This window comes from Porites lutea, chromosome 8, assembly GCF_958299795.1.
Source record: "Porites lutea chromosome 8, jaPorLute2.1, whole genome shotgun sequence".
Taxonomy (NCBI): domain Eukaryota; kingdom Metazoa; phylum Cnidaria; class Anthozoa; order Scleractinia; family Poritidae; genus Porites; species Porites lutea.
Window position 1 is genome coordinate 32,608,036 of NC_133208.1, and position 23,237 is coordinate 32,631,272.

At 39.4% G+C, this 23,237-nt stretch overlaps 3 protein-coding genes across 3 annotated transcripts; all 3 read right to left on the reverse strand.

The window, feature by feature from the left end:
- Positions 1-4,616: 4,616 nt before the first annotated feature.
- On the reverse strand, positions 4,617-7,361 carry LOC140945581 (uncharacterized). Its single transcript, XM_073394593.1, has 3 exons — positions 7,223-7,361; positions 6,395-6,465; positions 4,617-5,394 (listed from the first exon to the last, which is right to left on the reverse strand). Exons 1-3 carry the CDS (start codon positions 7,359-7,361, stop codon positions 4,729-4,731), a joined length of 876 nt encoding a protein of 291 aa, XP_073250694.1. The 3' UTR covers positions 4,617-4,728.
- A 4,469-nt stretch (positions 7,362-11,830) lies between these two features.
- On the reverse strand, positions 11,831-12,409 carry LOC140945583 (uncharacterized). Its single transcript, XM_073394594.1, has one exon. It carries the CDS (start codon positions 12,407-12,409, stop codon positions 11,831-11,833), a length of 579 nt encoding a protein of 192 aa, XP_073250695.1.
- Positions 12,410-20,461: 8,052 nt separating this feature from the next.
- LOC140945584 (uncharacterized) lies at positions 20,462-21,107 on the reverse strand. The gene has a single exon (XM_073394595.1). It carries the CDS (start codon positions 21,047-21,049, stop codon positions 20,462-20,464), a length of 588 nt encoding a protein of 195 aa, XP_073250696.1. The 5' UTR covers positions 21,050-21,107.
- Between the last annotated feature and the right edge of the window lie 2,130 nt (positions 21,108-23,237).

Genomic DNA, 23,237 nt, shown 5'->3' on the forward strand with positions numbered 1-23,237 from the left:
CTTTTTTCAAGAAAGGCCTCTTTAAAGTTGATAGAGGTACACCAGGAGTGTCTTAAACACTCCTGAACGCATGACATGAGACTAGGCGAATTATTTTCTTTAGCAACTTGACCTGCAAAATACTTGTTTTCCCTTATTATTAAGTAGCCAGATCTGTAATTTTCGTCTGCTGCAATTACAGCAGCACCTATGCAAAAACTGATGAGTGAAAAAAGCATGTTACACGAGACTTTCCGAACTAAATGTTTATAGTGGTGGTGTACGTGAGATTCTAATTGTAACGTTGTCATTTATAATCGTAGAATTTACATGGGTTCTTAGATATCACTTATCAGAAGTCGATAATCGAAACTTGATTGACGTGTTTTAAAGTTTGTTACATCTCATATTATTAAAACTAAATTGTTCTTCGAAAGTAATGTAAGAAAGATAGATAAATTAAACATAATTAGGGTGTAATGTTGTCAATGTAGCCGATGGAGACCCTCTACAGACAGGAAACATTTTTTTTTAAAAAATTATTATTTCATGGCAAACCCCTAGCCACTGACATATATTGTGCAAACTGTGAGAATATATTATTATTATGTTATGAAAAAAGTTTGGCAAACATTCAAAATTTTTAGTGTTAGTTTGAGCTGACTTATTTAATAAACACATGTTACAATCAAATAAACTGATTAAACAAAGTGAACCGTTGTTCTGACTAACTGTGTAAGCTGCTGGCTAAACATTTTTAGCATAACAAAGATAATAGTAATGTGTCTTTTATTAGGCCAATATCACCACGCTGTCTAAAGTGTAAATTTGAAAACAATTAAAGGGCATTGCTATAACAAATGAAGAAGGCTTGACTGAGTTCTGATCTGTTGTAGAGCACGTAGGAGAAGTGACTGGAGCACGATAGAAGTGTAGGGGGAATCACGAGACGTAGTCGAGTGTTTCTCCCTACTTCTCAAGTGCACCTAAATACTTTACAACAGAACAGAACATAGTCAGGGCTTACTATTTGTTTTATGATCAGAATCCGTTAAATTCCCCGCGGATTGCTTTCTAATTTTCAAAACAAACAGACTGCGTGACATGGTAATTAGTTGTTCCTTATTTTATACCCTCAATTAAAGCACACTTTTTCAAGCTACCAGATTGCGCGTTATATCTGAACTTTATTATAAACAGTGTTAATTTAATAATATCAGTAGCGTAAAAAATTCCAGAGGAAAATATAATTATGCTCAGACTATCAAAGAGAAACTTTGGCACTGATCTAGGAAGAGAGACAGGTAGCGAATAAACCGGCTTTTTGTGTTTCAACAAAACTGTGACGACCCGGGGTGACGACTTAGTCTTTGAGACTTTAAACATAAGGACGTAGCAAGTTCAATTATTTCCTTTCTTCTGATTTCACCTCAAATTGCCTCTTGTTTATGACGATCAATCGATCGCAGCAAATTAAAATATTTCTTTGCGATTAATTTTAGAACATGTCCAGAAATCTCGCACATCAAACTTCGTGTGACCTACATATGCATTCAGGCTGTTTCGCAATGGATTTTGTGTCTAGTGCGAAGCACAGACACTATGAGAAAACGCTAAAATCCTCTGGTAAGTGCTGTATATATTGCAAATTATTACGTCATACGAATAAAGTTTTACTGAGGTTTCAGTCCTACGTGACACATTACATGAAGCATTCTTTACTGAGTACCAGGAGGGTAATATCATCGATAATCACTCGTAATTTCTTCGTGACGCGAAATGAGCAACCAATGACAATCGGAACCAATCGAATGTGTATTGGTAGAGACGACAATTGCGCCAACACCATGTGCTTTCCACGACAACTCCCGACAACTGCAAGAAAACTCTTTACGACGATTTGCTTTCGTTGCTTTCTTGGACGTGTGTGATACGAGTTGTCCTATGGGTAAGTTACCTTTTAGTTTCTTACTTTGTCATGAATTTCTTAAGACGTATTTTCTCAGTACTGAATCTTTCCATGCGATGGTTAGCACTGATGAGGACGTGTGCTCGCCGTGTGAGAGAGAATTTGATAGACATTGCAAAGTACAGGAAAAACGTCATAGAGACCGAGAGCCCCCGAAAGAGAAAAGCTAGACGAAAGCTGAAGCGCATTTTCAGGAAATCTACTCCTAAATCTTCAAGTTTGTACAAGTTAGCGACTGACTATAAGTTATGGTATGTAACATACGTACACAGATGCGACTGTTTTTTTTTACCAACTTTGCAAATCTTAAAAGATGGGCGGCAAACAAGTTGTTACAAAATAGTAAACAAGCAAGTATGCACTGTTTAGTTGAGCACAAAACAGTGAAATCATGTAGCTGTACCAAAAGATATTGTGTATCGAAAATGAAGCTTTTGGTGTCCGGTGTTATCGAGTTAAATCCAGGCCCTGAGCAAAATGTCTGTGATCAAACTGCATTGTCAGTAGGTTCCACCTTATTGTTAAACTATCGATTACGTCAGCTGGGATTGAGACTTCTTGATAACTTTTTGTATTTCTCATTTACAACTAGTCGCCTTGAAAAAAAGTTGTGTTCAATTCATTTCATCGTTGCCACCGTCATGTTAAAAATAACAAATTCATAATAGTTAGCACTACTTCCAGAAAAATGTCTGTCTATTTCTTTGCTAGACTGTTGGAGCTTCACATTATACCCCAGCCTCCACTCCTGTACTCTATGGCGGATAAATCCTAATTGCATTCACGAAGTCTAACGCAATCCCATATAACCATATACACATTACTCAATTACCCAGCACTAGACACATGTACGCATTGCGGACCTATTTTTTCTGCTGGTTTTTGCTGTGATTCCCGGGCTCATAATGTTCGGAAAGTTCGAGTGGTCACATACATAGCTGTTTATGGTTAAATAAAGCAGCTGACCAAAAATACTGCTAAAACCAAAGATGGTGGAAAAAAACTGAGAAACAAGCTTTCGAACAAGAGGTTTTGGAGCCAATTAAGATTATTTTTTGCCGAGACCTTGTAGAGCGATGGTCTTGGACACTGCTTGGATTTAAGCCGTGGAGTAGAAGCGCTTTTTCAAATAGAATTGTCTCCAAATTATTTAAACGTGGGAAGGAAGAACATGCTTTTTCATTGGACAAAAAAACTCACGAGAGAAAGGTGAGACTTTGTACTTGAAGTTTTAAGAGGGACCTCTTAGAGTTTCACAACGTTATTGTCAAATGAGGAGGAGGAGAAGAAGGGTAATCAATAGAAATGTGGTGGTGGCGGTGGTGAAAAACAATAGAAATGTGGTGGTGGTGGAGGAGGAAATGCACATGTAGCGAGGTCGATGTAGGGTCGATGAGTGGGGTCGATGTGGTGGAGGAAAATGAAAAGAAAAAAATTAATTGTGGAGGAGCAGGAGGCGTGGGTAAGTAAAACATTGTCTTCCGTTCTAAAAAAAAGCTATTTATATTGCATTTAAGGCTGGTAGAGCTTGATATTCTGGGAACCTGGATTTACCAGATTTGTCACGAGTACCCTGTTTAACCAGGCTAATTTTGCCCAGTTGGTTCAAGCCTAGTTTAAACCCTTGTTAATTCAGTGCTTCAAGAGCCAGGTTTAGCCTGGTTTTCCTGGTTATTAAATGAGAAACCAGGCTAGCCAGAAAAACACTGGTATACCAGGATAACCTGGTCGATTGACTTACTTTAAAAACCTGGTAAAGCTTGGTTTACCAGTCTTACCAAGCTAACCAGGAATGCCCTGGTTAACCGCGGCTCGGTAAATTTACAACCACTAGCCACCTCCACTTCGGTGAATAATTGTTATTTATTAACCATAACCATAACACGCTGCCTACAAAGCTAATGCCCATTACAATCCCGTACAGAGATCTAGACCCTCCTTAAGGCTGGCTATTTTCTTGCCCTGTGATAAGAAGTTCACATCCTCTTGTGACGCGCCTGAGTTTAGCCTTCCACGCAGGCGTTTTTAGGGGAGCTCGTTTTTCATCCCTCCCCACAAACGCCTGCTCAACCGAAGACAACATTCCTTTCCCATGCCTAGCCAATCACATGGTACTTTCCAAATTCTGGAAAGTTGACCTTGACCGCAAGGTAATCTGATAATTACTCGATCTGCATGAAACACTGGAAAAATTTTCTAACCTCCAGTAAATGTTAGATTCAGAGCGGCGAAAATAAGATTTAATCCAATTTTAGAGTACTCCATGCACTTCATAACCTCAACGAAGGAAAGAAAAGAAGGAAAACCTGTAGGGTCACGTTTTAGTCGCGTTTAGCCTGTCAACACTTTATTGCACAACTGTTGATTGGTCACTTACCACGCAAATAAAACAATGGAAAGGAATGTTGTTTTCGGTTGAGCAGGCGTTTGTGGGGAGGGATGAAAAACGAGCTCCCCTAAAAACGCCTGCGTGGGAGGCTAGCCTGAGTTTGGCGAAGCAAATTTCGTACGCGGGACGACCAGTCAGAAGCACTAACCAGATCGGGGTGGTGGCGCGTCATCAGTATGGAATCACTTCGCACTCGTTACTCAGACGTCACGAGAAACCAGCAGTGGCGTGGCAAAATATCTGCTGTTTTCTGACGCGGGCAAATGTTGGCTATAGTAATATACCTTATCTGTTTTTTTTAAAATCTATTTTGAAAGTTGGGACGTTTGTTTATAGTATCAAATATAATCCGGCTAAGAATATATGGAATTGGTTTGGGCCTTGCTACAAGTCAGCGGATCCATAAGTTTAATGAGTAGGAATGGGATGGTGGTGGATATGATGAATTAGCGGTATTCCCAAAGTCATATTTATATTTAGTTCCAGAACCTTTCGCTTTCGCAGTTATTCCAATCCCGTGATCAGCATGTGCACAGCCTGAACCTCCTCCACCAATCATCATGATAGATTTAAATACGTATACTTGAGGTTGAACTCCATAGCTACACCAGAAGCCGATCTTGTTGCTGCTTTGGATGTTGCCTACGCTGCACTCGGCCAGTTGAAACCCGTCTGTTTTCTTGTACTGTCCGCCATATTGAACCGTACAGCTTCCCTTGCAGCTGTGTTTGGACCAAACCTTGCCATTTCTATAGTCGCCATAACTTGTTATTTTTGATCGAAATGTTTGTCCACCCAAACAGTTCCCTGTGGTCTGCAACAGTGGCGTGTGACTGGAATCATCACTGCGCGTGATCCTAAACTCGTAGCCTCGAACCAACCAGAAAGCTGGTGAGATCATGTCCGTATTACTTGAAGGATCGCTTGTTGTTCCTATGGTAACGTTTTGGTCATACCACCAAAGTCTATCATCATTTATCCAGGACACCTCATCAAAGTTAGAAAATCTTGCAATTAGAGTCCATGGTTTACCTTGAGCTGTGACGTCACAATAGACCTGCAGATAAAGAGTTAATTTTAGTTTTATTTATTTTGTTCCGGGGCGTATTCCCTATAATAGGGACCTTCCTAAACTATGACGGCGACGACAACGGGAACGTCAAAAAAGTAATAGGTTTAATGAGCAAAACAACAACTCTGCAAGTGCATCATGCTTTTTGTACATTTCTTTGTAGTCCCTGCATAACTACGACGTAAAATGACCAAATCTGTAACGGGAACGCTAAGGCGATAAATTCTGCCATCTATGTCAGAACTTGGGCGCAGTCGCTTCTTTTCAGCTTCAACCCAAATCCCCTTCTTTTAAATAACTGAGTCACTTGGAATAATCGCGAAATAAATTGAAAGGATGTGAAGTCTATTTTTCAGCGACGTTTTCATGGGCGTCGCCGTTGTCGGATCCTAAGGTCCCTGTTGACCTGTACGGGGAGGCCCCTCCTCCGGTAGGGGTACCTATTACAGGCCTCAGGGTGGGGAATCTGTCATTTCCGGTTGATGGAAGGTCCATAAGAGAAAACAAATGCATTTTATAGTTGTGAGACAGTCAGGAAAACTTTCTGGTTTGTGATTTATCATTTAAAATAGATTGCCTTTACAAAAGTTAAAAGGGATGCAAAGCTGTAAACTTGGTAAGTGAAAGGGGTACCATTTGTCATTATAAGGTATATGAAAGGGCGGGGGGGGGGGGTACCTTTTCTGGCAAAATGATGCGTAAAAGGGAAAGGGGTCGGACCTCGGGGCGGACCCTCCGAGAAAAAAAGGTTTGTTGAGTAGCCCCCGATTTTTTCTCTTGGAAAAAGAATTTCGATATAATCATAATAGTAGACCTGAATTGTATACGGAAATACTTAGGCTGTCTGTGTTGCGAGGTCAGGATGCACCATGGTATTTTGTATACTTGAAAGGGTTCGCTTACGCACTCAAAATCAGGGATTTAACACTGAGAACCACACTGATCGTTAATCATGAAAAAAATAATAGCCTCTGATAAAGCTTACCTCAAATTGTAGCAATTTCACTTTTAGTTGGTATATTCCATCTGTTGTAACAGCTTCACACGAGTGTTGAACTGAACAAAAATAAGTAACCCCTTTTAGAAAAAGACTGGAATGCAGCGCAATATCATAGGTCGCACACTGTTTAAATTATGTTAGCCTCGATCTTTGCCAAACTTTGTAGGCTCAATCGAGGTCAACGTAGCCTGCGTTGCAGGGGCTAGTTTTTTTAAGGGTGGAAGGGAGAAATCTCAATTAAGATCACGCGTGCAAGGCGAGAAAAGGAGTTCCCCTCGCGTGGCCTTTAAAAAAACTAATAATAAACTTTTTCAAGTTCGATTTTTCAGTCGCAGATAATTCAGAGATAAATATGTGAAATATAATGACATATTGCCATTATAGTTGTCACGTCCTCTGTGATTGAAGCGAAACCTTAATGATGTAGCAGAGTTTTTTGGTCGCAAAACAGCTAAACTTATAATATAGTCTGTAATCTTTTCAGAATAAAGGACAAAAGGGAACCTTTAAATTATATAATCTAAAACTCTTAGAGAAGCTAGGAGCACTGACATAAAACAATTTACCGCTACTACTACTACTACTACTACTACTACTACTACTACTACTACTACTACTACTACTACTACTAGTGTTATTGTTAGTGATGTAACTGAATTTTTCTAGATTATTGTTAGTATTGTTTATTTTATATTTTGATTGTCATATGCATGCTTTTGCAATACTGTAAAATGATGCGGTCATGCAAATAAAGCAATTTATTACTATTACTATTACTACTACTACTACTGCTACTACTATTGCTACTGCTACCGCTACTGCTACTGCTACTGCTACTGCTACTACTGCTACTGCTACTTCTACTGATACTGCTACTGCTAATGCTAATACTACTGCTATGCCTACCAGTCAGTTTACCGGCTCGACGACAAATTGATTGTAATATAAACATATAACCGCTTAAACTACGGTAAAGAAATACAGTCAACTCTCTATTAACGGACACCTCTACAAGACAGACATCTCCCTAAAACGGACAGCTAGAGTTGGTCCCTGGCTTTCCTCACTCCCTTTATTTGACTCTCTATAAGACGGACATCTCTCTAAGACGGACACTTACTGCCGGTCCCATAGGTGTCCGTCTTAGAGGGAGTTGACTGTACTGCCATAGCAGTATACATTTCCAAATGATAATGAAAAACAAATAACGATCTTGCTGTGAATAAAATTGCATAGCGTGTACGTTTACCCAGTTCACATCTTTCTCCTCTCCATGGTTGTTTGCATGAACAAACAAACGTTTCCTTTTCTTGGTCAAAAATACAAGAACCTTTATTTAGGCATCCGTTGACAAGACAGCCCTGCCGAAAACGAAAAAATAAATATCCAACTGACATGCTACAACCAAAGCATTTAGCTTTTTACCTATCAGAGAGTTTAAATTTTCGCAGAGATCTATTACCTACGGAAAAGAGAAGACAAAATCTTTTTGAGGATTGTCACATGTAAATTCCAGATCGGAACGTTGTTCTTTTCTTACCTAACCAACCCTTCGAGTAATTTAATAATTTACAACATCTATTCAATATCATGTTGTTAACTATAAATTTGAGAAAGACCAGTGCGCTGTCATAGGAACTTAGTTAAATTATATGAAAGTAATTCGTAATTCGCTTGCAGTATGCCACCAAAGCTACATCATGTTATGACTGTATCTCTCAAACCCCAAACTATCAAGAGAGCAGAAAGGGACAATAAGCCTAGTTACAAAAATCCGGATTTTTTTAGGATTTTTAGAGTCACTTGGGATTTTTAGAAAATTTTAAGAAAATTAAGGAATTTTAGACGATAATATAATGTTTAGAAAAATACAGTTGTCATGTTTTTGCAATTGGCCTCGGTCATGCCACATGAAATGTCAAACGAGACAAACCACTACATTGTTTAGTAACTAAATTATCATTTGGAATCGTTTTAAGGTGTTTGCAGGCAATTTGACCGAGGACCTGTGGTCAAATTTCACAGGTCACAAGAATCCCGCATTTTATGCAAAATTTGTGATTACATTTCGAAAAAAAAAATTGGGATAAATCGGGATTTTCAGAATAAATTTCGAGAGTTTTAGCGATAAAATTGGGACTTATACACATTTTTAGAATTTCCCATAGATTTTTAGCCCATTTTACGGGATTTTTGTAACTAGGCCTAAGGGACGAAGACTGAAAGTAACAGTTTTTTTACACATTGACCAAGGCAACGTTTTAGATCTGCTTACCTTAAGGAACATTGTAAAGGTAGTGCCTAGTTGTTGAGTAAGCTTTCCGGAATCGAAGTTTTTTGCAGAGAAGTCGTTGTTGTTTAGTTCACAATTTCCACTGCTACTTTTTTCAAGGAAGGCCTCTTTAAAGTTGATAGAGGTACACCAGGAGTGTCTTAAACACTCCTGAACGCATGCCATGAGACTAGGCGAATTAGTTTCTTTAGCAACTTGACCTGCAAAATACTTGTTTTCCCTTATTATTAAGTAGCCAGATCTGTAGTTTTCGTCTGCTGCAATTACCGTCACAACTATGCAACAACTGATGAGTGAAAAAAGCATGTTACATGAGACTTTCCGGACTAAAAGTTTAAAGTGGTGGTGTACGTGAGGTTTTGATTGTGAAATTTTCATTTATAATCATCTAGAATGTACATTGGTTTCTTAGATATCACTTAGCAAAAGTCGATAATCGAAACTTGATTGACGTGTTTTAAAGTTTGTTACATCTCATATTATTAAAACTAAACTAAATAAAATTGCGAGGGAATTCATTTTTGTTCTTCGAAAGTGATGTGAGAAAGACAGATAAATTAAAACACAATTAGGGTGTAAGGTTGTCAATATAGCCGAGGGAGACCCTCTACAGACAGGAAACATTTTAAAAAATTATTATTTCCTGGCAAACCCCTAGCCACGGACATATATTGTGCAAACTATGCAAATTTATTTTTATTACGTCTTATGAAAAACGTTTGGCAAACATCCCAAATTTTTAGTGTTAGTTTAAGCTGATTTGTTTAATCAACACATGTTCCAATTAAACAAACTGATTAAACAAGGTGAATCGTTATTCACTTGCTGTTCAAGCTGCTGGCTTAACATTTTTAGCATAACAAAGATAATAGTGATCTGTGTTTTTTTGAATTAGGCCCATATCACCACGCTGTCCTAGGTGTAAATTTGAAAGAACTTACAGGCCATTGCTATAACAAATAAAGAAGACTTGACTGTGCAAATTTCCGCTGTAGTGAATGTACAGGCTTTCTAATTTTTAAAAGAAACTTTTGGCAGGCTGCATGACAGCTTTAATTCCGTTTTTTATACTCTGAACTGAAGCACGTTTTTTCAACCGATCGGAGTGCGCGTTATAACTAAACTTTATTATGACCTTTTTTAATATGATAATATCAGTACCGTAAAATTCGAGAGGAAAAAAAAGTTGGCTGATACTATCAAAGAGAAACTTTGGCTCTGATTAAGGAAGTGAGGCACGTATCGAATAAACCTGCTTTTTGTGTTTTAACAAAACACGACTTTTATGAGCCTCTAAACGAAAGGACGCAGCAAGTTAAATTATTTTCTTTCTACTGATTTCACGTCAAAACCTCTTGTTTATGACGATCAATCTATTGCAGCAAGTTCAAATGACGACTGTTTTTAGAAAAACTTCAAGACCTCCTTCTTCTAGCGATCGGTCGTATAACATACGCCTTAAACTCATTTGGATTATCATTTGAACAACACTTGAGCTTCTTTTCATTGTTTGACTTGGCCATAAACACATTATCCTGAGTCCTTTATTCGTGACTGAATGCTACAAGGATGCTCGATTACTACGCGCAAAAAAAAAACGTCGTAATAATCCTTTAACACAGCAACTACAACGAGCGGCGGAAACATACAGTGTCGATCAAACACGTCATTGTACGCAGGGGGTACCTGTCCTCATGGCACTATGGGAAAACTCTGAAAACTTCAAACCGAGGTTAACTTTGTTATTGTGTGATTTCTAAGGAGAGGAGAAACTGGTTTCGACATGTTGCCATGGTAGCAAAATTTCTGGATCTCAACAAACCGTGGTCCTCCAAATATAGCAGAAAAAAAAAAACGAAAAAATTGACATGACTTTCCTGTGCGTGATTGCACTCAGGAACAACTTTTTGTTCCAACGTTCGCAAATGGAAATGGCCGTCTCTATCAAGAGAGTTTGTTGAGATACGGAGATTTTGCTACCATGGTAAAGTGACGTCATACTTCTCCTCTCTTTATATCGGAGAAAGATGGGTGGCAATTGCGCCAATCATGTCAAAACAAAAGGCAAGCATTTTATAGCTTGCGTAAAAAAAGATCGTAACCTAAACAGGCGTCGGACAGTCGCTTGCTAAGAGGATAGGTCCGCTATTACCCTTAAGGTTTCAGCTCTTAAAGTGGGTTCGTATTACCTTATGTCTGGAATAGGGATACAAAATTAATCTTGTGCCTGTGAAAATGCATCGAGCAGAGAATTAAAGAGGGGAAGGGACCCTGTTAGCAAGACAACGAGACAATTTAGTTCTGTAGTACCATGTCAATGTGAGAGTACGACGAATGTGATCATCTGACGGGGATCATTCAAAACTTTTAACAACAAAGCCACGGAGTATTAAGCCAAATCACAGCAGTGAATGGGAAAAAGATTAAATATACCCACCTAGACTGGCTTTCTGTTATGATAGCGGAGTGATTTTACTTAACTCGTGAAACAGGTAGTGGTCTTATACTACGCACTATTTTGCACTAATTCCATTGCCTTTTTTGTTTCCCTCTTTCTTTTTTGCACTAAATGTTAATATCTGTTCACGGTTCAAGTAAAATCATTCTATTACCATGCCGCTTAAGCAATAATTCTCCAGAATAAAAACATTATGACGGTTCACGTCTCGCCATCACAGCTCGGTTCATTTTATATTCGAGGAAATTTTTCACTTATTAAAAGCCGCTGGGCCAAATTGTTTTTAAGGCAGAGGCTTCAAAAAGTAAAACGTGGGGCTTTAAAATGGAATGGTCTGGCTAGCAAGTTTAAATCCTTACAAAGCTTTTCTAATTTTGGAGTTTTTATTGACAACAGTAAACAAAAGAGTGCTACAAAATCCTACGAACAATGTCTACAAGTCTACGCCTGCAATTCTTATACTTGGAAGCAAACTAGAAATTGACATAAATACCTTCCAAGTACTATTCCACAAAAAGTGAAGCTTGTTTGCTGTATCAGACCAACCAGAGAGCAAAAAGAAAATGCTTATATCAGACACAACTTACAGCACGTTACAACTTGACATTCCGTTTCGCTCGCTAAGTCACTTTTAATTTGTGTTTGGGTGTATTAGTGATATTTAATGGGATCAAAGGATCCATAGGTTCAAAGCGTAACTCTGGGTTGGAGCATATTGTGCTTCAGCATCGAATCCAAAATCATATTCAGTTTGGAAGCTGCTTTCTTCAACAAAAGAAGCATAGTTAGCTTCTGTTATTCCAATCCCGTGATCAGCACGTGAACAGAAATCTCCTCCTCCACCAATCATCAGGACGGACCCATCACCAGTACCCCAGTGACACCAGAAGCCGATTTTGTTGCTGGCTTGCAGATCACCATCGCACCAAGCCAGATCAAACCCGTCTGTTGAATAGTACTGACCAGCATACTGAATCATGCATCTTCCCAGGCATGCGTCGTTGGACCACACCGTGCCGTTTCTAAAGTCGCCATAACTTGTGATTTTTGAGCGGAATGTTTGTCCACCCAGACAGTTATTTTTAGTCTGCAATAGTGGCATGTGGCTGAAGTCATCACTACGCGTGATCTTAAAATCGTTGCCGCTGGCCAACCAGAAAGCTGGTGAGATCATGTCAGCATTGACTGATGGATCAGGTGTTCCTATGGGGACATTTTGGTCATACCACCAGTGTCCATCGTCTCGCATCCAGTTCTTATCGTCACTGTTGGAAAATCTGGCGATAAGAATCCATGTGCTCCCTGGGTGTTCTGGGATTGTAAAGTTCTCCCAAGCCTGATTTGTGGAAAAGAAATTATAGCCATTTTCAGTAGAATGGGAAAAAACTAAGTAAAACTTCTTTAAAACACACAGACAAAATAAAATCAGAAAAATAGAATCTATGAAAACACTCGATAATAGCAATTATTATTCATTGAAAATATTTCTCCGTTTCTGATTGGTTAAAATCACACCCATAATTCAGTATCATAACCAGCTATCAAATTTGGGAGAATTCAACGGATGACGTCAAAAGTGAAGCCAAGCCAACGGTTGCAGATTATTGAACCGCTAACCGAGAAAACCTGGGGACCTGACCTGACCTAACACGAGTTTGAGTTGTTTTCGAAGTGAGTAATGGTGGAACATTTTACTCGTTTCACGGCGAACTATTGTCTACAAATATAGCAAGAACAGGAAGAAGACAACTCGAGGCTTGACGGTAGCACAATGGTCTTTAAAGACAAACTTAAAGCAAGGGTTGCCCGAAAGTAAAAGTGACAGCAACGTCAGGGGCCTGGGTCGAGGTGGGTAACGTCTCGTCAGCTCGGCTTTCAAAATAGAGTACTAAAGTGTGACGTCATAAAAATGAAATTTTTTGAAATTATGGGATTTGTCGGGATATTCTGAAAGAACAATGTCTAAGAGGCCTACTTGCCAAAAATGAGCATTTGGGGGCAAATTGTCTCGGAGATCGTAGCCCAGTTATGCTTACAAAACTCCATACAAACCCTTCTAAATTTTTTTTGGGTCGACCTAAAAAAAAATTAGAAGGGTTTGTATGGAGTTTTCTGAGTATAACTGGGCTACGATCTCAGAGACAATTTGCCCCCAAATGCTCATTTTTGGCAAGTAGGCCTCTTAGACATTGTTCTTTCAGAATATCCTGACAAATCCCATAATTTCAGAAATTTCACTTTTATGACGTCATCACTTTAGTACTCTATTGACTTCAGGGAACTTTTTAAGCAACGACAACGACAAAGGTGGTGAAAACGTCACTTAAAATATGAATTAATTCTGTTCAAAAATTCTTCGCTTTTGTTCCTTTTCGTACGATATTATGTCAAATGCTGCTGAATTTTTCTGAGTTTAATTCTAAAGGACGGATTCTAAGTTTAAAAGAAGAAAGAAAATCGTTCGTGTAAACAAGAGGTGTCGACCATGCTGCAAGTCGTGGTCGTACAATGACGAGAACAAAAAGTACGAAAAAGCTTGATGCACGTGCTAAACCGCTTAAGGCTATGTTCACACTTGAACTATACCGGATAGCTCTCGTGCCGAAATAAAAATTCATCCGGTATTATAGTGTGAACACCTATCCGATATGTGACTCTCCGCTTTGGAAATCGGCCTCGCGCAGCTTCGCTCCGTGACAGAAATCGCGCCGATATCACTGTTGTTATGTATAAACAGAAGCCCCATCCTAGGATATGGTTTTGGTACCGCAGCAAAATCTATCCGGTACAGTATGAACACCTATCCGATATGTGACTCTCCGCTTTGGAAATCGGCGCGGTGCAGCTTCGCTTCGTCGCAGAAATCGCGCCGATGTCATCGTTCTTGTGTGTAATCACAGAAACCCTATAGAGTATCGTTTTCGTACCAGAGCAAAACGTATCCGGTATAATGTAAACATAACCTAAGGCTACGTTTAGACAATAACGGACACATCTGTTTCGACTGGCTGAAAATTTGACGGGACGTCTCGTTCACACCGAACCGTTCAATGTTTCCGCTCTAGTTCACACGGACGTGGCGCACCAGATCGAGTTTAAACTTTCTTCATTGGTTTCACTATCTGTCCCGTGGAAAGAGAGCTACTTTAGCAAATAAAAAATGGCATCTCCCATCTGAGTTACCACGTATCCATGCAAACACACCTTTGCCGTGCAGGGCAATAAGAACAACTCCACCCTCATGAAAAATAGCGGGCAATAATAGGAGCGACAAGATATATTTGAAAGGAAAAAAAGACTATTAACTTCTTGGCTTACCTCACTGAAGTCGTAAGTGTTTATTGTTGAAACAGTTGCTGTTGCTGTTAAAGTTTGAGCAATTGTTGTAGTCGCTCTCGTTGTTGAAGTAGCTTGAGCGACTGTTGAAGTAGGAACAGCTGTTGTCATTTTTGGAGCAGTTTGAGTATTTGCTGTTGTCGCTCTTGTTGTTGTCAAAGCAGCTTGAACCACTGTTGTAATTGGAACAATTGTTGATATTGGAGCCGTTTGAGCAGTTGATGTTGTCTTTCTTGTTGCTGTTGAAGGAGCTTGAGCGATAGTAGAAGTTGGCAAAACTGTTGTTGTTGTTGTTGTTGTTGTTGTTGGGGTAAATAGAGAACTCGCTGTTGTTTCTTGAGCTAAGGATAACCGACAAAAAAAAGTTACTCACAAAAAGAGTTCAAAAAAAGGTCGATCAGACTTTTTTCACACTAACGGTTCGTTGGAATGGGCGTATAGTCCAATATAGGGGAACCTTTATTACAATTCATCGCCGCCACATAAGAATTGAGTGCTGCTTTGAAAGCTGTGTTACTAGTTGGCCATCAGGTGCAGTGGTTTTGGAATTTTTTAGTAGTTAATTTAGTCTTTACCTTTGCGTCATTTGGTAATTTCCTTGAGATGGATTAGTTACTAAATTATTATTATCTAGGAGAACTTAGAGCTAAAGTAGCAATCATCTTAGCATGTCATCATTTCATTAGCATGTCAAATTTTCTCTCGTAATCGATCCTTGAAAAAATATGGAGCCTTGCGTTAATAGCTCTAATGAAAAGGCTCCACCATCTATTATTTTAGCCCTCTCGAAGTAGTACTTGTGATCTATAATTTTGTAGCAGATTGTGCGCCTATGATTTTCAGCATACCTTTCAGCCTTGTATGTTTAGATTTCTCAATTCAGACCAAGTAATTAATTTTGCCATTCTTTTCATAAATTATACATATGCTTAAGGGCGATATTTGAAAGAACCATTTCTCTGGGGGTCAACGGATAAAAAGTTATATTGATTTGTTTTCACATACGGCTTGTTAATTTAAGATTAATTTACTACGGTCGTTTCGTAGTTCAATAAATCAAAATTGTAACAAGCATCAAGGCTTTAGCTTTCTGCTCATATTTGAACAGTCTACATTTCCTCTAGTTTCTTTTGTGTTCAAGTATCTTCTTGAAATTACGTGACAATGGAACAAGTCGTAAATTTTTGCAATTTTGTCCCCAAGTCAGGTTTGACTACGCCTTGTAGACGTAGGCTCTCTCCTTTTAAATCACTAATAAACTGAAAATGACAATGAATCGTACTTTCACGCTTCATATAGAATCTTTGTTCATCTGTCACAAAATCGCCCGGTTTTGCCTCCTTGGTTTTGCTGTTCAGTTCGCACACTCTTCCTGGAATGAAGTAGTTGTAGCTTGCACATCTGGGGTCGTTTTCACAGATATTTTGACATTCAAAAGGCGCTTTTACTACAAGTTCTTTAAACGTGTGACCCCTGAGAGTTTTACCAGATACTGATCTTTCAACAGGCTTGCATTGCCCATTCGCGGCCTCAGCTCCATACATCCGGGATATTAGGCAAATCGTAAACAATGCCAGGGACATCCTACTACTCTGATTCAAGAAATCACCTGCCAGACAATGACAAAAAAACAAAACAAAACAAAACAAAACAAAGCAAAAAAATATCTCAGGTGTTGACCAGTTAGACAAATTTCTATTCACAAGTACAAGGATGTAAATTCTTTTTATTTACCAACCGTTCCACTGCATTCAAATCTATCAGGTACTAACAAAATGTCGAAATTTTCCTCATTGTAAGTCGCAATTTCGAGTCATTCCTCGCAGCTGGACCTTGTTAGCCTGCGTGACAACATTCCGTGCATATTGGCTGGAAACTCAAGTAGTTGGATAACCACTCAGTCAAACATAGTAATTAAAACTTCCCGGCCACCTGAATTTGTCGCCAGTTTGGACTGAATGATGTGACATGTAGGTTTTAGGATCAACCTGCTAAGCACGATCCAAAATGGCAACTTACGCTGCGTTAGTTTTGGAAAGAAATTTTCTTTAGCGCAAGACGGAATTTGAAGGCTCTGGAAGCCATTCGTAACTACGTATATTGTTTATATTTCATTTGACTGTGTTTTTTAATTTCTGTAAGGGTAGTCCGATCCAATTTCAGATTAGTCTCAAGCACTGTACATGTATTTTTATAATCTTATAGTAGGCTGCGACCTAAAGATTGCTACTTATAATGAAGGTAATTCATCCCCTACTGACCGCGACATTTGAAGCAAACTTTGTACCACCACTGATAGATCAAATGCAGTTTCTATTATTTTATATTAAATTAAAAGTTTGCGTAGGTAAATATGGCTCCTTTGCGGATGGTTTCTTCGTCCGACAACCCAAGACCCAAGCGAGAGTTAAGCCATCTTGTTATATAAGCCGCTGGTTTTAAATTCATGAAATGGAAACATTCATACAAAGGTACAGTCTTCTCAGGGGTCCGGAATTCTGATCTTTTTTTCTAAGTTTAGTGCTTTAGAGCCGGCTAAGCTTTTTAAGTCTTCTAAAGTAAGCTGTTGTGTCGTTGATGTTTCCTTGTTAATATTTCGACTTTTGATGCTTTCGTAATCTCTATGTGAAGTTTTTCAATCCTGAATTTATACAATGATAAAACCTAATTTGATCGGTTTCTTTGTTATGTTTTCTTTCTGAACGGTATTCTGAGAAACCAAACAGAATGTTTTGACTTACCTTGTTAGGATTCTGTTTTTTTCTGTCGACTGTTCAGTAACATACTGTTTTTGTTTTTATTATAATTTTTCTTTCCTGATGCTTCTAAGCGGTCTGGAAACCTTAATTTCTGGTTTTAAATCAGGGGCTAGATTGCACGCACTCCAGTGGTCCGGATCTGTTTCTCACTGAGACCCCGCTTCCAGGTGATTGACTTATTTTAGTGTTTGAAATGAGCAAGAATTTGGATTTCCATTTCATATACGAACCCTCGCCGATTTATCGAAAAGAAAGTGGATTTTATTAAATAGAAAAAGCTATTTGACGAGAAAAAAGAAAACGGTGGCGTAGAAGTGGTGGAGAAGTTTCGCAGTGGCTGTCGACGAGAGCTGCAAAAAGGAAGGGAAATTTCGCTCCCCTGACATAAAAATAGGCATTAAGAAGCGCAAAATAGCTGTTAGAGGTCAGTATCAACCACCGAAAAGTCAGGCATGATTCTTTGTATGATTCTTTCTCTTACTGAGGCTGTCGAAATGTTTCAATGCCAGCTGAATGTACCCTGCGAGCGGAGGTTTTTCTCTTGCATGGTTTTTAGCGTTTACGAAGTCGTTCGCGTGGCTTGAAATATCTCAGCCGTTGTCTGTCGCGTAGTTGGTTTGTTTACTCGCCGTAAGAAACCTCTGCAGTAAGCCGCCGTGATTTCTGTTGAGCATGCGCCAGATTAATAGTTCGTTGATTAGCCGTGGTCACACTACAGACTTTTACCTAGGTAAAACCGATTTACCTAGGGCAAATTCATCAAAAATCTCCCGAAGTAAATTCATCTCGGGTTTTGTTTTACCTAGGTAAAAATTCTGGGAAGGTCATACTAGTGATATCGGCTCCCAAAGTTTCCACGCAAGTTAAATTTTTGGAGCGTAAATTCAAGAAGGCAAAATGCGCAGGGATCTAGCTGATCAAAGAGACGTTTTTTTCTTTTACCTCGCTGTTATTTCTTACGCTAATTCAACGTGCAAGGTGAAGAAAGGCGAAGACGTAGACGACTCGTGCTCCCAAAATGTCTTTTACAGCGTGATCTATGTCCGGTTCTGTCATAAAGACCTCCGCCGATGAGCGTCTATTGGCTAGCAACCTCGGTATTTCATTTTTCCCTAGCTATTGCTTTGGGGTAGCTGTCAAGGTAAACTTAGCCTGCATGACAGGCGCTTTATGAGCCAAGCGGGGCGAACGCGATATTTCGCGCGGAGCGCGACACATATCGCGTTCGCCCCGCTTGGCTCATAAAGCGCCTGTCATGCAGGCTAAGGTAAACTCTATTGTTTTCGAGACATATCCAAGACCCAGACGATAAAATTTCCCCGAGGTAAGTTACCTAGGGAAAAATCGGTCACACTTAAAAAAACAAGTTTCCCTAGGTAAACTGTCAACAAGTCGTGTTTACCCAGGTAAAAAGTCTATAGTGTGACCACAGCTAATTTTATCACCTGAAAAAAAATTTATGCTCTCTCAAAAACGAATTTTACTCGCCCCATTTCCGGACAAGAGGATGATTAATGATTTCCGGACAACGAAACGTGGATGATTTTCAAAATCGCTTTATCCAAACTATTTTTCACTGCCTTTACAATATTCTCAGGACAAACGACCATCTGAGGAATTTTCTAGGGGGGAACTCAACCGCTTTTAGCTATGAGTTCTTTTACTGAAGTATTTCTAAACTTACGGAGGCATCTTCTCCATTTACAAAATAATACAACACCAGGGACTGATAAGGAGTTAAAGACTTGATTATCGAACATTTCAGTCCTTTGAAAGTCTTCTATTCTGATAAACGATTCGTTGAAACGCGAGTCGCGTCAGAAAGTCTCACGCGGGCTCCGGTTTGCACAGCAAATCTGTCAAAAATTAATGCCCTTGAGTTGTTCAACGTGTTAAAACAGGTTTTTTAAAACCTGTTATCACGTGTCTTACTCCAAGATTCGGGAGGTGTCTAAAGAGCATGCTCAACGGAAATCACGAGCGGCTTGCTGCAGAGGTTTCTCACGAAGAGTAATAAAACCAACCACGCGACAGACAAGCCACCCGAATTACTTCGTAAACGCTAAAAGCCATGCAAGAGAGAAACCTCAGGGTAGCTGGATGATCTAGGAAGAGAGGCAGGTAACGAATAAACCGGCTTTTCAACTGTGTTTCAACAAAACACGACTTAGTCTGTGAGACTTTAAACATAAGGACGCAGCAAGTTAAATTATTTTCTTTCTACTGATTTCACGTCAAAACCTCTTGTTTATGACGATCAATCGATCGCAGCAAGTTAAAATATTTCTTTGCGACTGATTTTAAAAAAACTTCAAAACTTCCTGTTTCTGTTCTGGCGATCGGCCGCATCACATACGCCTTGGACTCATTCGGATATAACTACACATGAGCTTCTTTTGATTGTTTACCTGGCCATAAACACATTATCCTGAGTCTTTATTCGTGACTAAACATGAGCCGATAGATCCGCTATTATGCTTAAGGTTCCAACTCTTAAACTGGGTTCGCATTACCTTATGTGTGGAATGGGAATAGAAAATTAATCTTGTGCCTGTGAAAATGCATCGAGCAGAGAATCAAAGAGGGGAATAGTAGTACCATGTCAATGTGAGAGTACGACGAATGTAATCATCTGACTGGGATCATTCAAAACTTTTAACAACAAAGCGATGGAGTATTAAGGTCTATTAAGCCAAATCGCAGCAGTGAATCGGAAAAGGATAAAATATACCCACCTAGATTGGCTTTCTGTTATGATAGCGGAGGGATTTTGCTAACAACTCGTGAAACAGGTAGAAGTCTTATACTACGCACTATTTTGCACTGTTTTTAAGGCAGAGGCTTCGAAAAGTAAAACGTGGGGCTTTAAAATGGAATGGTATGGCTAGCAAGTTTAAATCCTTACAAGGCTTTTCTGATTGTGGAGTTTTTATTGGCAAAGTAAACAAAAAAGTGCTACAAAATCCTACGAACTATCCTTAATATCTAAGCCTCTTCGCATGCGGTTCTTGTACTTCATAAGCAAAGTAGAAATTGATATAAATACCTTACAAGTACTATTCGACAAAAAGTGAACCTTGTTTGCTGTTTATCAGACCAACCAGAGAGCAAAAAGAAAATGCTTACAAGATGCAACTTAAAGCACTTTACAACTTTTCGCTCGCTAAGCAATCTCTTTTAACTTGTGTTTGGGTTTATTTATATATTTAATAGGACCAAAGGATCCATAGGTTTAAAGCATAGCTCTGGGTTGGAGCATTTTGTACGTCAGCATCGTATCCAAAATCAAATTCAGTTTGGAAGCTGCTTTCTTCAACAAAAGAAGCATAGTTAGCTTCTGTTATTCCAATCCCGTGATCAGCACGTGAACAGAAATCTCCTCCTCCACCAATCATCATAACGGACCCATCACCATTACCCCAATGACACCAGAAGCCGATCTTGTTGTTGGGTTGCAGATCACCACCGCACCCAGCCAGATCAAACCCGTCTGTTAAATAGTACTGACCAGCATACTGAATAGTGCATCTTCCCAGGCATGCGTCATTTGACCACACCGTACCGTTTCTAAAGTCGCCATAACTTGTGATTTTTGAGCGGAATGTTTGTCCACCCAGACAGTTATCTGTAGTCCGCAAAAGTGGCATGTGACTGGAGTCATCACTACGCGTGATCTTAAAATCGTTGCCGCTGGCCAACCAGAAGGCTGGTGAGATCATGTCCGCATTGACTGACGGATCAGGTGTTCCTATGGGGACATTTTGGTCATACCACCAGTGTCCATCGTCTCGCATCCAGTTCTTATCGTCACTGTTGGAAAATCTGGCGATAAGAATCCATGTGCCCCCTGGATGTTCTGGGATTGTAAAGTTCTCCCAAGCCTGATTTGTGGAAAAAAAAATTATAGTCATTTTCAGTTGAATGGAAAAAAAAGACTAAGTAAAACTAAATTCGCGGTTTTTCGTATAGGACGCAAAATATTACGAGGTAGGAAAACTTTTGCATTTTTAATTTTTTTATTTTTTTGAGCTTAAACTCTGCAGGATGGTAGAATTTTGTATTCCAGAAACTCCTATGTTTTTTGTTTTTAGATTTTAACGTTGTTTGGCGGGACAATGACGCCTCAAGATTTACAGCAAAATTAAAATTTCAAGAAATGGCAAAACAAATAAATAATTTTTTAAAAGCACGACCCGATAGAATAGAATGTGAAAATTTTTTTTTAAAGACTCAATTGGTTAAAGAGTTATGAGGCTTTGATTTTTTAATTTCCCGCCATTTGTTACTATTTTTAGAAACATAAGTACATTTCACGATGCTATATCTCCTAAAGCGATTGAGCTTTTCCAAAATTCTTTTCAAATTTCTTCCTATCACGTCACGCTCTTTCAAAATTATTTATTTGTTTTACCATAGCTTGAAATTTATATTTTGCGGTCAATCTTGTAAAGTCATTTTCCCGCCAAAAAAAGTTAAAATCGAAAAACAAAAACCTAGGATTTTTTGGACTTCAAAGTTCTACCATCCTGCAAAGTTTGAGCTCAAAGGAATAAAAAATTCAAACGTATTTTCTGAGTGCCTCGTAACATTTTGCTTCCTATACGCCCACCGTGGGCATATAGGAAGCATGTAGTAGACATTGGAGTATGTTTGCGGACCTAAACAGCCCTTTATATCCTAAACTTCCCGATCAACATGCACTGGTTAACATCGACGGAGGTAAGCATGTTTTAGCTTGTTTTGAACATGGAATTATTCTGAATGAATGATAAAGCAATTGTCAAAGGGAAAGATAGTATTCATGTAATTCAACGACAAATACCGTGGCAACGATTACACGACTACATTTGCGGAATAGCCATAATTTCACCTTGGGTTCCATGAAACTCTAGCTAAGTGTTATCTTAAGGTGACGTTACACGGGACGGTTTGCAACGACACTTTTTAGCGGGACACAGTGTTGCAATAACGGAACAATGTTGCAGCAATTCGAAATTGTGTTGCGCTTAAAATCGTCGTCAGGTTTCAAATCGTCCTGTGTAACATCACCTTTAGTCGCTCATGAACTGCATGCAAGTGCAATGGTCTTTTAGCCCGAAAGTAAAGGTGACAGCAACATTAGGAGTGTGGGTCGAGGTGGGTAACGTCTCGTCAGCTCGGCTTTCAAAATTGACTTCAGGGAACTTTTTAAGCAACGACAACGACAAAGGTGGTGAAAACGGTTGGCCACACGTCACCACCTGGGTCTGCGTCCATTACTCTTTTCGAACAGTGGTGTGGGTTCTTTTACGTCCCACAAGAACAGATCAGTGAAAGTGCTGTGAGACGGGACCTACGGTTTTTCGTCCTTATCCGAGAAGACTAGAAAGTCTAACCATTTGCAGATGTCATTACCAAGGCAGCACTTTCTTCTTAGTTATTTAAAGGCCTTGATTGTTTGTCCGGCCGGCGTTTGAACCCGCGACCTCCCGCTCAGCAGACCCGCGTTCTCCCAACTAGCGGCGGTATGCCACCGAACCCCCTATAGCTTGCGCCTTAGGCGCTCATTTAGAAAATCGGTCAGTATTTATCCTAGATCCGCCCCTGCCTAAGGCTACGTTTACACACCAACGGACGAATCTACTTCCACTGGCTGAAAAATGTGACGGGACATTTCATTCAGACGGAACCATTCAATGTTTTGCGGTTCTAGTTCACACGGTCGTAGAGCACCACATCGAGTTTAAACTTTCTTCATTGGTCTCGCTATCTGTCCCGTGTGCAGAGACCTAATTTAGCAAATTAAAAATCGCGTCTGGCAGCTGAGTTACCACGCATCCATGCAACCACACCTTTACCGTTCGGGGCGATAAGAACAACTCCACTCTCATGGAAAAATAGCGAGCAATAGCGTAACAGGAGCGTCAAGATATATTTGAAAGGAAAGAAAGAATGGTAACTTCTTGGCTTACCCCACTGAATTCGTAAGGATTCGTTGTTGGA